The 14812-nt window shown below is 43.2% G+C and overlaps 1 protein-coding gene and 1 long non-coding RNA gene across 21 annotated transcripts in view; both read left to right on the top strand.

Moving 5' to 3' along the window:
* ITPR1 (inositol 1,4,5-trisphosphate receptor type 1) overlaps positions 1-14812 on the top strand; it is a 148517-nt gene that overhangs the window by 103075 nt on the left and 30630 nt on the right. For 19 of the 20 annotated variants that reach the window (XR_014934536.1, XR_014934535.1, XM_085516109.1 and 16 more), the window contains 8 exons: positions 2788-2968; positions 3560-3813; positions 8376-8576; positions 9325-9435; positions 10583-10678; positions 11392-11514; positions 12530-12634; positions 13449-13641. Coding sequence is in view for 18 of the 20 variants with exons in the window: in XM_085516109.1 (XP_085372235.1) it covers positions 2788-2968; positions 3560-3813; positions 8376-8576; positions 9325-9435; positions 10583-10678; positions 11392-11514; positions 12530-12634; positions 13449-13641 (1264 nt within the window). In the remaining 2 variants the exon portion in view is untranslated. Of the gene's footprint in view, positions 1-2787; positions 2969-3069; positions 3223-3559; positions 3814-8375; positions 8577-9324; positions 9436-10582; positions 10679-11391; positions 11515-12529; positions 12635-13448; positions 13642-14812 lie in introns of those variants that run through there. The other variant, XM_085516115.1, reaches the window with a different exon arrangement.
* Positions 9456-10463, top strand: LOC146758338 (uncharacterized). Its single transcript, XR_014934537.1, has 2 exons — positions 9456-9594; positions 10294-10463. It is a non-coding gene; the product is annotated as an uncharacterized LOC146758338 (long non-coding RNA).

The following is a 14812-nucleotide window of genomic DNA, read 5'->3' as shown; positions in this document are numbered from 1 at the left end:
GCTCCCTTATCAGCGATGCTCCCTTATCAGCAGCACCTAGAGTTCTGTCTTTCAGAAATATGTACGAGCAGAGGTTGCTGGTCTTTCTTCTCTTAAATTACCCCGCACATGGCAGAGGGTTGGAACTGGATGATCTTAAAGGTACCCTCCAACCCAAACTGTTCTAAGATTCATGTTCAAGCTGCTGTTCTAGTGCACTTTGCTTGTCCAGCAGCCAGCTTCGTGGTCCCGTGACTGTGTAAGACAGGATCCTGGTATGCCATAAGCCAGAATGGCTGCTCTATTTCTGGTTTTATAAAGGAGATTTCTCTCAGTTTGTGGCTTGAGGCTATATCAGCAAATAAAGTTTAGGATTTCTGCCATAATTATCATCACCATTTACCTGTTGGAACACAATTTCTAGGATCATATTTCTTAAAGTACGGTGTCTTTGATAGCTGGCATGTGGTTGATACGTATGTGTGAAGGTGTTAGGCATCCTGACCTAAACTGAAACAGCCGTGTTGTGACAGCCGTCAAATGCAGGCACAGCACGCACAAGAATGCTTTACTGGAAATGTTTGTTTCATTTGTTTTTTTTCTCTGAAGTGCAGTGGAAAGTCAGTTAAGAAGCTTGAAAAGATGACAAAAATCAAACCTGTCAGCAAGTCACAGCACTTGCGTGCAAGGTGGTTCTTCAGTGTGGTTCTTTAGAAAAAGGCCTCTGTTCACTACGGGTTCATCACAGGGAAAATCCTCCTCTATGGGCTCTTCAGATGTGCCACCAGCCAACATGATCACTGGCTTGAACTGCAAACGGGGCTGTTTTTTTCTGAAAACAGTGACTTCTTCTGGAGCCACTTGTTTGTGCTGCTCTGCCTTATTGATATGTTTGTTGTTAATTACCGTGAGAGTAAAATTGCCAAGACGCAGCAGATACCAGCTGGGTTTGGTCACTGGCCAGCAGCTCGGGGAAACCATGCTAAGGCCTTGCATGGCTGCGGCTGGCACTTGGCAGCATTCTGCTTGTTGAGCCTGGCCGGGTTAAAGAATCAGTTCAGAATAAGTATACTATCCAGATAAGTAATCTGTCATTCAACAAATGCTTTTATTTGGGTATGTTTATAGAGATGACATTAAAGTTCTTGATAGATAGTATTAGATTGCAGAATAATTCTGAAAATATTAAATGATTTGGGCTCCCAGGTCATCCTGTGTCAGGTCAGAGGGCCCAGAATGGTTTCTGTGCTGTTGCCAAGCTCATTGCAATGCCTGTTGGTACGATGCAGTGTTACCTGGTAGTAGAGGGAGCTTGTCCCTTGTGACAGGTTGGCTAAAACCTTGGTTGCCTCCCACGTCGGCCTTCCAGGCCTGGGGCACTTCCACTCATCTTCATATTTGGAATCTCTGTATTTCTTCCTTCCATGGTTCTTAGTGTCCTTGTGGCCATCATATACATAAATAACACCACATGTCCTCAAGCATCTCTGTTTCTTTCCTTAGCTTTGATGTTACTCATCTGTGGATAGTGGCAGGGTTGAACATTGCTGTCTCCCTCTTGTTTCTAACAGCTCCATGTGGGTGTCTTTGCAGGCATGCCATGCTCATACCGCGTTCCTCCTTCTGTCCTCTTTGCAAATCACTAAAAGTAAGAGCATGCTCCTGAGCTTACCTGAAGGGCTTTGGGCCAACAGAAGTATTGCAGAGGTGGGAGGGATGTCTCACGTGAGAATTGACCAACTTCTGTAAATAGCAGCACTTCTCTGTAATCAAAGCAGTGACTTCTTAGTGTTTCAAAGTCATGAAGCGGTGTCCTGGCTGCGACTGCCTGGGAATGATCAAAGGCAGGAGGACAAGGCGCTCCGAGTATTCTGCTTCTCAGACAAGCAGGCAGGATATATTGCTATTCCCGTTTTCAATTTGTTTTTTCAATAAATCAGGCTTCATTCCTATTCATCATGTAAAGCTGTTGGATTGTGAGCTGCTGCAGAATGCTAACTAATTTCATAATACTCTGCATAAGGTGACCCACTTACAAGTTCATCCTTCAGTCGCATTTAAGCTCTGGTACTGATTTATGTAACAGCATATTGGTTTCATCAAGGATTGTCTGATCGTTCCCTGCGTTGGCTCCTTTTTGACCTGTGTGTGATTTGTATTCTCCTCAACTTTAGGATCAGCTTTCTGTCCTTACGTGTACACGGGCAGAAGAACATTACAGAACCTTTCGAAAAGTGGTCAGTGAGCTGCTCTGTCACTTACAGGTGTTCTGCAGTAGGAGCTAAAAGGAGTTTTAACAAGTCTGCAGACAGGGCAATGGGAACTGAGCACAAAGTATCCCTTGTTCTTAAAGCAGAATTAAGATCAACTATTGCATGTTATGAGCCACGGTCCCTTTGGTACTTGGAGAGGAAGGCAGAATGGTTTCCCTCTATCTATTTCATAGTGTTTTGTTTCTGAACTGAGAATCAAATTGCAGATCACTTCTGTCCCTACCTTACCTTGATTTGTTTTAATTACTATAATTCCACTTTGAGAGAGAATTCTGCTGCCTAAATGGGCAAGGGCTAACATAATATATTGTGCTTCTTTACACATATATGTGGAAGCCATTGATAAAGGAGCTGTCGTAGTTGAGATGGACTTCTATAACAATAAGATTTGAGTCTCCGTTTTTCTATATTTCAGATTGCTGAGAACTGATTAACTTTCCGGTCCTTCAGGATGCCTCACGTTGCAAAAAGATGAAATATTCTGCATCCATAGCTGTGTTTGACGATACATATCCTATTCTACTTTCTCTTGTAGCATTCGTTCTTCTGCCGACTAACAGAAGATAAGAAATCCGAAAAGTTCTTTAAGGTTTTTTATGATCGCATGAAAGTAGCACAGCAAGAAATCAAGGCTACTGTCACAGTCAACACGAGTGACTTGGGAAATAAGAAGAAAGATGAAGACTCAGACAGAGATGCTCCCAACAGAAAAAGAGGTAATCTCCAGTTGTGCCCTTTCTAAAGTGTCAAGGGAGTAAAATGCTTTTCTGGACTCATTTGGACTGATGCAATAATGCTCTGATCTCTGATCCCACAGAACAAAGTTCAGAGGTCAGTGGTGCCCTGCCCTGGGATTTCAGGAGCTCCATTCCCACTTCATCCACTTGTGAGATTGTGCTATTGAAATGATGAAAGCTGTTTTTGAGATGAGACTCTGCCACCTTGTCCATCGTGACAAGCTGTCCATATCTGATTTGATGATAATGACCATGGGCTGTGGGTTGTGGTCAGTGTCTTCTCTAACAATAAGTGGAGAAATGCTAATTGTCTTCTAGAGCAAGTCCGTTTATGTGTGTTCCCTAACAAATTAATATCAGTATTTAATGTGATCTGCATAAAAGATGGGAAGGAGTGATGTGATACCCTTCTAAACTCAAGCCCCTTGCATCACACTAAACATACTTACTGGAAAGGACTGATAACCAACAGCTCACTCTTGTGTGGAACTTCCATGGGAATGTGTGACTGAATATTCTGGTCCTTTTTATTTGATTTGCCTGAGGAAGATCTGTTCTTGTGTATTTTAGTAAGGGAGCCTATGAGCCAAATTACAGAGGAAGTCCGGGATCAGTTACTGGAGGCCTCTGCAGCTACAAGAAAAGCGTACAGCACCTACCGGAGGGAAGCTGATTCTGATGACCATTATTCAGCAGCAGAAGGAGCACAGTCAGCAGCAGACAAGAGCAAAGATGACCTGGAGATGAGTGCTGTGATCTCCATAATGCAACCCATCCTCCGCTTCTTGCAGCTTCTCTGTGAGAACCACAATCGGGATTTGCAGGTCAGTCTGATTGCTGAGCAGCTGTGCCTGCACTTCCTCACATGGTAATGGGCACAAACTGGAAAGTCCATTGAAACAACAAAAATGCTATTTACTGCCAGGGTGATGGAAGCCTGGAACGAGCTGCCCTTGGGAGTCTGTGGCATCTCTGTTTATGGAGATGCTTAAAGCCCAACTGGTGGCAGCTGTGGGAAGCCCGCTGTCTGTGCCACTTACAGTGGTGTATGATGCTCTCTGATATGTTTGTACAGTTCTGAGTGGTGAGCCCTGTCTCATCTAGCACATACCTCCACAGGAGATAAGATTTTTGCTTGCAAATGGACTGTAATTAACGTGATTTTTGTTCAGTGTAGTGACTGCTGCTGCTGGATTAGAATTGAAGTAAGGAGACACAGTACAATGCGCTAAATGCCCTCATAAGGGAGGAATAATTGCCTTGATTGCATATTGTTGTACTGTGTGCCAGAACTGTAAAGACCCTGTGTGAGTGCTTTTTAGACCTGCCAAATCACTTCCGCTGAACTCTAATGCCCTGCTGCTGGCAATACTTGGAATCAAAGATGTATGTTAATATTCCTGTGCTATGAATGTGTAATTCTTCTCACATTTTGTAGGTGCTGAGGTTACATACATTAGGCTTTCTCCTAATTTTTCAGAAACTATTTGATCTTTGTTTTGTCAAACAGTTCTCATGCCGTTAGCAATGTCGGATACAAGTAGGACGGCAGTTTCACGTGGCAGCAGTCCAAACCACATGTACAGGATCCCTTCTTGCTGCTGTTTTTGGCTAGGCACCGAAAGCTATAGGAGCAAAATTGAACTCAAGCCACTGTGAAAAACTGGCCTGAGCTGTTCACCATCCCAAACAATTAAATTCCCCAAGCAGCAGATAGTAGCATTCAGCTCTAGGAGAGAAAGGGTAAATAAAGGTGAAGAGAACCATCTTTCAAAAATAATCCTAATTCTACTTGCCTGCCTTGATCCTTGCCTTTCTCCTTTGGTACTGAAGTGGAGGTAGGAGTGTATGAACCTTCAAAATCTATCTGCAGCTAGTTGATGATATCTGAACTCATTATCTATATTACCAATGAGTTCACAACATAAAGGAACATATAAGACTTGTTATTTATTCTAGGAACTGCAGTTTGCTAAGATTGCATGAGTTTAAATTTGTGTAATTCGTGCTCCTTTCTATTAGTGCAGTGACAGGTTGGTCCAACTGAGTGGTTTACAAGCCATTAGCAGCTGTGAGTGGTCTGACATTTTGCAAAGGCAGGAAAATGCTTTTACTGTGAGCCTGGAAGGGTTCCATGCTGTGTGTTGCTCTTCTTGAGAACAGTCAATCAATCTCAGTTACTGAAAACTGTTGGTGATAGGTGGATGGTTGGACTGGATGATCTCATAGGTCTTTTCCAACCTTGGTGATTCTATGATTCTGCCTCCAGTTTGCTGTGCCTTCAGGTGAATGGAAACTCTGGGACAAAGCATGTGGATGCTGAAGTACATTGTGTTACCTTCCTCAGGCTGAATGCATTAAGTGTTGCCACGGAGGGCATCCAATAGCTGTTTCTCAGCACACTGAGGTTCTTATTACACTTACATTAGGTGTGACCTTCAATTCTGCATGAGAGCTCAACCTTGAAAGCAAAATGTAATAGCTGCAGATGGCTGTAGCCAGCCCATTGACTGTTTGTTTGGCTTAGTGACAGCCACGACGGTTTCCGTAGGAGGTCTTTCCTTTACTGTCTCTTTTCTGAATGGAGACATCCCTGTGCACTGCAGAATTAGTCATATGAACTGAAGCTGGTGATGGAATGAAGCATGCAGGGAGTGCTTTGCTGTGAGCAGGAATGGAACTTGCAGAAAGCGGGGAGGGAAGTGGGATTCCCAGCAGGAAGAAGTTCCTTCTGGAATCTGAACCTGTGTGTGAGTTTGCAGCCAGCTTTTCCTCGCAGCCACATTTAGAGACGCTGCTTCTGTGCTGCACTCATTTTTTCCATCAAGATCAAATGTTTATTGTTCTGATTCTTGTCCTATCAAGTGAATCATTTCTGTGAAATAAAATAACAGTATTATAATGATATACTCACCAGTCATGCTCAGATTAAAGCTCTATAGGATACCTGCTGCTTTTGTGCAAAAAACCAAGAACTGATGTAACTACTGTTCCTACTTACTGAAGACACAGCATAGGTAATAAAGATAAATAGGGATTTGTGTGCTGCAGGATAGTGATCCCACTTGGCCAGTGCTGCAGAATGCAGAGGATGAGCAGGTTTAACTTGTCTTGTTGTAGGTGGGAAGCATAACTGAGAATGAACTTTTTAAGAGCAATACAGACTGCAGCGTCCAGTGAAAAATGCCTTGCCTGATTGCTAGGAAAACAGAAATCTGATCATTTCTAAATCTCTTTACTGAGACTCACCTCTTAGCTATCTTCTTTCTTGGCAGTTTTTTTTCCAATCAGGGATCAGATTTCCTCTAAAACAAAGACTGTTCAATGACAACACTTGGGTTTTGGGGGGAATTACCCATGTAAATGGTAGAGCTTTTCCTTCCAAGGATTCTGTGCCCACCTGTGCCTGAATGCACTGAGCTGGTATAGCCAGTTTTACTTTTAGTCCGTATGTTTTCTCCAAAGGATATTCAGCTTTAGGCTGTGTACTGGGAAGCAAAGTCTGAGGCATTAAGCGCTGCCTGTAGATGCTGCCTACACAAATGTGGCCATATCTGCTGGTGTATCCTAGAGATGGGGAAGGTTGTGCTCCCTAAGAACGGATAGTAGCGTTAAGCATCTCCAGAGAGTTACTGACAAAAATAGCACTTAAAAGTCTGCCTTTGAGTGCACTTCATCCTATTGGAAGGTGTTTGTCAGCTGAGTATAGAGGATGCTTAAAGCCAGGCTGTTAGTTTGCTCTTTTCCTCTTTTCTCCTCAAGATCTCATAAGCTGCACGTTCCAGCTGAATGTACAACTCCATTGCTCTTTATTGTGAACACAGGGGTTGGCAGGTGATACTTCAGGTTCATTGCCATTGATCTTGATGGGATTTTCAATATTGAAGACTTGTGTTCCCGCATCGCAGCACAAAGGATGATCTGGGTGATAGAAAAGGAAGAGCTCAGACTGTATAGGCTGAGACTTTGGCAGGGATTCCCCTGGGCAGTTTCTCCCAATGCAGAGGACTGTTGTTTTCTGCAATACCTTCACCTTGTTTAGCCATCTAACGCTGTCCTTTTGCTTCTTTCCTTTGTTATTATTGACTTAAATCAACATGCCAAAGCTAATACAAACAGCTATTATGAGAATAAACCTATACCGCCAAGAAGGTTGCATTCTGGGGAGAGTTTTCTTTTGTAGCTTTCACCATTACCCGTTATTTTTGCTTTTCTCCTGGAGGAAAAAGCTCTAATTTCTGTAGCATCAACCTTTCTACGCTCTGACAAGTTAATCAAAAGTCAGGATATTAAACGAGCAATCAGTTGAAATGTGCTGAATCACTGTCACCTTTAGTCTGTATTCATAGACAGCATTTTCCTTTTTTAGCTTAGTGTTCAATTGAATCTGGCAATTTCTCAGTCTGTTTGCCTTCAAAGACTTATTAGTCTGACGCAAGCACTAGAGGTAATCAGCTGACGGCACTTAGCTGTGGGCTTGTAGAGAAGACCTTACTCATTCCAGTTCCGTGCATTTTGCTCATCAACTTTCTTCCCCCCACCTTTAAAGTGTTTTGTAACCTGCCTGAATGGAGCCAGATGGGACATCTCCCATGGGTACTGCTAGGCAAGGAGGTGTTGGTGTCTGTTTTTACAGAGCATTTCTGTGAACTTACTGACAGGAACCACCCCCAGTCCCTAGGAAATTGTTTTTCATTAATTGTCCCTCTTTGGGCTGTTTTATGCTTTCTTTTTATTTCCCATTTGGAATACAAAAGAGAGTAAACATGTTTAATCCATGCTGATAACTGTGGTATTTCATTAAACGAACTGTTCCTAATCAGCAACTTCAAGCAGGGATTACAATAATTGTGTGGGACGAAATGCAATTGAGAGAATTAGACAGGGGGACTGTTCCCTTCAAGGCATGCAGTCAGTGCCTCCTCACCAATTCAGGTGGTGCTGCTGTGAAGCAAAGCCAGGGAATTGTTTTCTCTGTCTTGGAAGAGGGTCTCAGGAGGAGCCTTCAGTGGTCGTTAGTAGTGAAATGTAGCAAGCGGGATAGAAGAAAGCTTCCATGCTTAGAGGAGCTTTCTGATCCATAGCGTATTGCCCATTCTGTGCTGCTTTTAGTGCTCTACTGGATGCGCTCTGTTTATTGCATGCTGTCTTCTATAAAAATGTGAAGCCAATAAGCTGCTTGAGAGCATCGCACATGGCAAGCAAGCCCTGGAAATCTTAAATTGTCTGTCCAGGCTTCCTGTAATGAAGTTCCAGTGAAATTAGAGCAATATACCATGCAATGCAATTGTGGGTTGATTAACTTAATAAAACGTTATGATCCAGACATCAATTTGTAATGGTTTATTTCTTTCCTCCTCCCTGCCCCGACTGTAACATGCTGCAGAATTTCCTCCGCTGCCAGAACAACAAGACCAACTACAATTTGGTGTGTGAAACGCTGCAGTTCCTGGACTGCATCTGTGGAAGCACAACTGGAGGGCTTGGACTTCTTGGTCTGTATATAAATGAGAAGAACGTAGCGCTGATCAACCAGACGCTGGAAAGCTTGACTGAGTACTGCCAAGGGCCCTGCCACGAAAACCAGGTAACGTGTCTGTAAGGAGCACAGCCCTGCCTCCCTGTGCCTGCACCAACGTGTTCTGCTGGGCTCAGCACTCAGCCTGCACAGCCTGTGTTGTCTTACAGGGCTGCTAACTTTGTTTGCCTGGCAAAAGGGATTGTTTGTGTTTTATAACAGTTTACCTCCGTAATGCAGGCCATAGAATGGGTGGAATAACCATCTTTAGAGATAATTATTTGTCTTTGCAGAGCACCTCCATAACAGAGCAGGACTGTAGTTGGAAGCTGGCAAGCTGATGTCAGCTTGTATGTTTTAGTTACGTGCCATTACAAAAACAAGGTTACAGGGCAAGCACGAAGGTTGTGGAAAATTGTATTCTTTGATTAGACACATCCAAAGTTGGTGTTGTTTGGCACATCTGAAATAAAGAAAACTCTCCTTAATCTTGGTAAAACACTGTTCTTCCTTAGCTGCTTATTCAGCCTGAGCACTTTGGCATGTAAATACTTAGTTTATCAGCTGTGTTGTTTTCTGCTTCCTGGCCTTGGGTGGTTTCAGGAGGACATGCCATGGCTGATTATAGGAAAAGCATACAACCAAATGCATTTATCTCATGTTATTCTACCGTCTGGAGTTTTCTGTGCCATTTTTCATCATGAGCAGCTTACCAGGTGATGAAAGAGCTAGCTCTTCTGTTCTGGCTGGGTTACTGGCCTGGGCTGCGTTTTCAGCATAGACAATTAATGAACTTTGACTAATTTTCTTTGGACAGAACTGTATTGCTACGCATGAGTCCAATGGTATTGACATCATCACAGCATTAATTCTCAATGATATCAACCCTTTGGGAAAGAAGAGGATGGACCTCGTATTAGAACTGAAGGCGAGTGAATATTTTGTGGGATCCCATTAGCATAAGCAAGATGAAACAATTTTATTGCTGGCATCATGTTGATGTTTATTATAGCCTAATATTCACAAGTGCCAAAAAGTTATGTGCATCAGAGAGCTGAACACGGTGCCCAAGGTTTATTTGTCACAGGTATTTCATCTTCTAAATGATCGCGTGGAGTCACTGTTTTCACACATGGGTGTCTGCAGGCAATACTGAGGAGTCCTAATGTAATTACCAGTGAAAAATGTAATTCCAAGTAAAAACGCTGTTGTTTGTGAGCTTTTATATACATTGTGGGCATCAAATATCTCTATACCTAACTGCCTAATACTTAATTGTTGTTAAACTGGTTGATGTTCAGTCACTAAGAATTTGCGACTATTCATATTAATGCTGAAGTAATTAATCCAGGTACTCATTTCAAAGTACACTCGCAGGTTGTCTTCTGACTGCAGTAATCACCGAGTACTCCAACTTCAGCCCATGTTTGAGAAGTCTTTCCTTTCTGACTTCTTGTCCTGTCTAACAGTGCTTTGTCTAGTTGTCTTCCGTTGCCCACTCACACCATTAATACGGGTAGTGTGGGTTCTTTATTATTCCAAACAAAAAATGCTTTTAGACTCAATTAGCATTATACTTCAAAATTAAATATTTTTATTGGTTTTTATTGTCAATCACAATGGATTTTAATCTTAATTATTCGTATTAAAGTAGTCTGGTGCCTTGTGGTAGTTTCCCATTTCCTTCCTCTTCTTGGCATGAACAGGTCACAGAGTAATTTTCAGTTAGAAGCAGCAAAGCAAGTCTGTGTCTTCAGGCTTGGCTGTCCTTTGATTTAATCAACAGAATCTCCAGAAGTGCTGAGCTGCACCACTGTGGAGCTGAAAGCATGCAGAAATGCTGCAGGATTTTTCACACAAAACAAAACAACATACACCAACCTCAAAACCTCAGTCTATGACAGAACTTAAGTTGAGCTGTTAATTTGGCGTTCCGTGATAAATAGGGTTTGGAAAGTAAAAGGAGAAAGAAGAGGCATCTGAAGCCCTTCTGGGCAGCATGTGTGGAAGAGCTGAGGCTGTGTGTGCTCTGCTTTTGGCTCCTGGCAATGACTGATGTTCTTCCTTCCCATCAGAACAATGCTTCAAAGTTGCTCTTGGCGATCATGGAGAGCAGGCATGACAGTGAGAATGCAGAGAGGATTCTCTACAACATGAGGCCCAAAGAGCTGGTGAGTACTAAGGCACTCTGCATTCCCTTAGAGCGAGCCAGCAGGTGCCATCGTGGCTCTGGCCCATCAGCCCCAGCACTGTGTGAGAGGACACTGACAGCTCAAGTCCTGTTGAGGGTTGGACTGAATGAGCGCGGTGTTTGCTGGGAATAGCTCTGGCTAGTTCTCAGAAGGCAGGAGCAATTACCTGGTGCTGAATGCTAGAGCCAGCTGCTTTGCTGCTGCCTAAGGAGGAGATCCTCATCCTTCAGAGTCTGTGTTAATTGGCACAAAGGATAAATTTATTGTGTCCTAAAAGCTGTTTGTTAACCAGCCTACAACTTTGCTGGAGTTTAGCGCGTTAATTGATGAAAACACAAACTGGAAATTCACAGCACAGCTGGAGCACTGACAGCTTGTCTCAGTGTGTGGAGGAGCTGTGGTGTGGCAGAAGATCAGAAGGTGATGTGGTGTGCCGTGAGTGTGGCTAAAAACATGCTCACTGGAGGGAAACATGAAGTCTGGTCTCTTGTGTCCATGAGCTGAGCTGAAGGTGCTGAGTTGAGGTTTTCTGTTTCATGCTGAATGCTGAGAAGCCCTCTGACCTTCCTCTTGGAATTGTACATGCTCAGCTCCCTTTTGCTTCTGTAAGAGTAATCCATGTGTGCTGGCCTTAGCAAACTTCACGCCTCAAACTGAGCTATCTCTTTGCTGGCCTGTGGCTGTCTTTCCAGGTGGAAGTGATAAAGAAGGCATATCTACAGGGCGAAGTAGAGTTTGAGGATGGAGAGAATGGAGAAGATCTTGCAGCATCTCCTAGGAACGTGGGACACAACATTTATATATTAGCTCATCAGGTAGAACTTCACCTATGGTTTCTGTGAGCACTAATTATCACAAACTGCAAATACCAGGAGGCCTGATTTGTGCTGAAATTGTTTTAATGGTTCATCTCTCAGAGACAAACTCACTGCAAGTTCTCTTTTTATAACACAACCTTAACTTTAAAAAAAATCAAAAAGAAAATTCTGCAATAAAAAATAAGGAAGAAAGATGGAGTTTTATAATTGGAAGTGGGCAGATTCATGACTAAGTTTTTGAAGCCTCATAATTCAAGTTCTTGGCAGTTTAAGGGAGCAAAGGTATTATTTTTCAGCTTTATCAGAGGTTATTTCTGCTCCTAAAGAAATTCTTCTCATGGGTCATTTAAACCTTGAGGAGAAGTCTCAGTCTGCTTTTATTGTTCAAGCTGCATTCTCTCTCCCATCATTTATGTTGGAGCCGGCCAGTTCCACTGCACTGCTGTGTTTGAAAGGTCAAAGGGAAAAAGTAATCTAGGTCTATTTATATATCGATGCTACGTAGATCCCTCCATTAGAGACTCCTTGTTCCTTTTACATCTGAGAAGAATATTTGTCATCATGCTGTAAAATAAAAGTAGAGCATCCGGAAGCATATATATTTTTTTAAGCAGTGCTCTGTGAATCTGCTTTTCAGTTGCTGCAAACCCCACCCTCCATCCCTGCCTCAGTGCTGGAGCAATTAGCACACCTTTGAATTCTGGTGGGTGTAGAAGGACAGACTGAATGTGAATGTTCAGGAACTTTACCAAGTCAGGTGAAGGGTGGGAGAGAATGGATAAAAGAGGAGTACAACACAGATATTAAAAATATATATATTTGAATCATTCTGACTTGCACCCAAAATAGAGCCGCAGGGTGTCTGGTTGGAACAGAACAAGCCTTCTGTCAACTTTGCCCTTTCTTAGCAGCTGACTGCATACTATTTCTTTTTTTATGCCAAAAATCAGAAATTTAATATCATAGAGAGACATCTGGTGTTTCCCACTCCCTTTGCATTCCTTTATTTTAGTTGGCTCGTCACAACAAAGAGCTGCAGAACATGCTGAAGCCGGGAGGTCAGATTGAGGGAGACGAGGCTCTGGAGTTCTATGCCAAGCACACGGCACAGATTGAGGTAAGAGGGAAAGTGGAGACTGCTGGGAGAGTCCTGGGGATGTGATCCTCAGTGGGAAGGCCGGTTTGAGAGGAAAATCCATGTAATTAAACAACAGTAACGTTATACGCGATATTTTGACTGAACTCACTACCTGTGTGGACTGCCATCGTTGACATAAGAATATATATTTATTTTTTCTGTTTTGTTTTTTGACAGTCTCTGGGGGAGAGCTATTTTTGAGCTGTCATGTGTGGGCTTTAAGATGGAGCTGAGCAGAGCTCTGTTGGCAGGAGGAAGTGTAACTTCACTTATGTTACATTTTGGCCGGTGCTATTGCTTAATCCGTAAAGCTAGTGATATCTTCTGCCATTCTTTCAGTATTAAAATGAGAGCTTGGCCTCGTGCACAGTCAATCCGAGAAGCTTTTAAAAGGTAAAACTTTCACAAACCTGGAGAGTTCACAAAGCTCTCTAATAAGCAAGTTAAATATAACTTACTCCTAAAACTTGCTAAGATCAATGAATTGGGCAACCAGATTGTACTGAAATGCAGAGCAGCTTTGGTGCAGGATTTACCAGGTCTTTTGGAAGTTCCAACTAAGAACAATATTGCCAGAGTAAGACCATAGCAGAGAATTTATCTATCTTGGAGCTAAATGTAGGCCTGCTTTGAAAGGTAAATTAACTGGAGTCTCTGTCAAGCTGCTGTTCTACAGAAACTCTTCCAAGTTTCTGCATGTAGCTGCTTTTAAAGAGGGGGAAGAAGAAAGCAGGCAATCAAAGAAGTAAAAACATTTAAAAGTAGGGAAAGCTCCACTAAGACTGTTGTTCAGATTGTCAGGTCAGACCGTACGATGGAGCAGATCGTCTTCCCTGTGCCCAATATATGTGAATTCCTCACCAAGGAGTCCAAGCTGCGGATATATTACACCACGGAGAGGGATGAACAAGGCAGTAAGATCAATGATTTCTTCATGAAATCTGAAGACCTCTTTAATGAGATGAACTGGCAAAAGAAATTACGAGGTAAGTAGCTGTTGCCAGCATAGTTGTATGGAGTGTTACCAGCAGAGTATTTAGGTCAGCATTTAAGAATGTTAAACGTTGACTTGCTAGCAGATGGTTACCTAGTGTGGCAGCAACCTTGTTGGTTGTTTGAAAGAATCTGCTTCTCTGCATGATGGTGACATGCTGTAACAAAACTGAGCTTAAAGCCATCTCAATATGGACCAACCGGAGGGGATCCAGAGAGAACAGCAAGGAAGATCACAGGTCATCTTTTTTAAGGTTCAAGAGGAAGAAATGCATCTGTGGGGGCTATGGTGAAATGAGATGGCATTTGGGGACAGGGACAAAACTGAAGAAAGCAGCGATCTGTTCTCCTTTCCTGTGCTGGGTACATGGAGCAGTCCCCCTGCACTGCAAGGCAGAGTAAGGCCAAGTAATAGCATGGCTGTGGGCTGCCCGTGGTGCCTGTGACATCTCCAGCAGTGCAGAGATTTTACAAAGATGTTAAACATACATTTTCCAGTAATAGTAACAGCAGAATTTTTTCTGTGGGCAAAGAGTAGACTGGAGACATGCTGCCCTGCACACCTGTTTGTTCTGAGGTTCCCACTGGCAGCTGGGAAAACTTGTAAAATTACATTTGAGTCCTTCCAGTGCCAACAATCCCTTCACCCTGTAGACTTTCTAACTTGCCTGCTTGGAATAGATCTTTTAAAAGAAGTTCCTTTTTTGTTGTTTAATTCCCTGAAAGAGCAATGGCACACGTGGGGCTGAGCTTCAGTGGGCAGTGATGAGTGGTTAGAACTTACCAACTGTGCCCCTCTGAAGTGTGAGAGATAAAGCAGTTATTTCCTCCTTGAGTCAATGTCTGCCCTCTGATACCCGTGTTGTTCCCCATGTCCCCATCAGCTCAGCACCAGCTCCTGGTGCAGGAGCTCAGTCTGGCTGCCGTGCCCTCCTGACATGGATGTTCTGTGGCTCCTGTGCAGCCACGTGCTGCTGCTGTGCACCAAAGCCACCTGCAGTGCAGCCCCAGCAGTGTGCTGCCAGTGCTGCATCCCTGCCAGAGGCCCTGGTGGTACCGTGTCAGCACTGCGTACTGCAGGGAGAAAAGAAGAGCTCAGAAGGGACCTCTTCACCTTTCTTGTGAAAATGGCTTTTTATGAAATGATTTCCTTTGTTGCAGCCT

This window comes from Coturnix japonica, chromosome 15, assembly GCF_054131305.1.
Source record: "Coturnix japonica strain WE chromosome 15, WE-NBRP24, whole genome shotgun sequence".
In the NCBI taxonomy this organism is placed as follows: Eukaryota; Metazoa; Chordata; class Aves; order Galliformes; family Phasianidae; genus Coturnix; species Coturnix japonica.
This window is presented reverse-complemented; position numbering and strand designations above follow the sequence as displayed.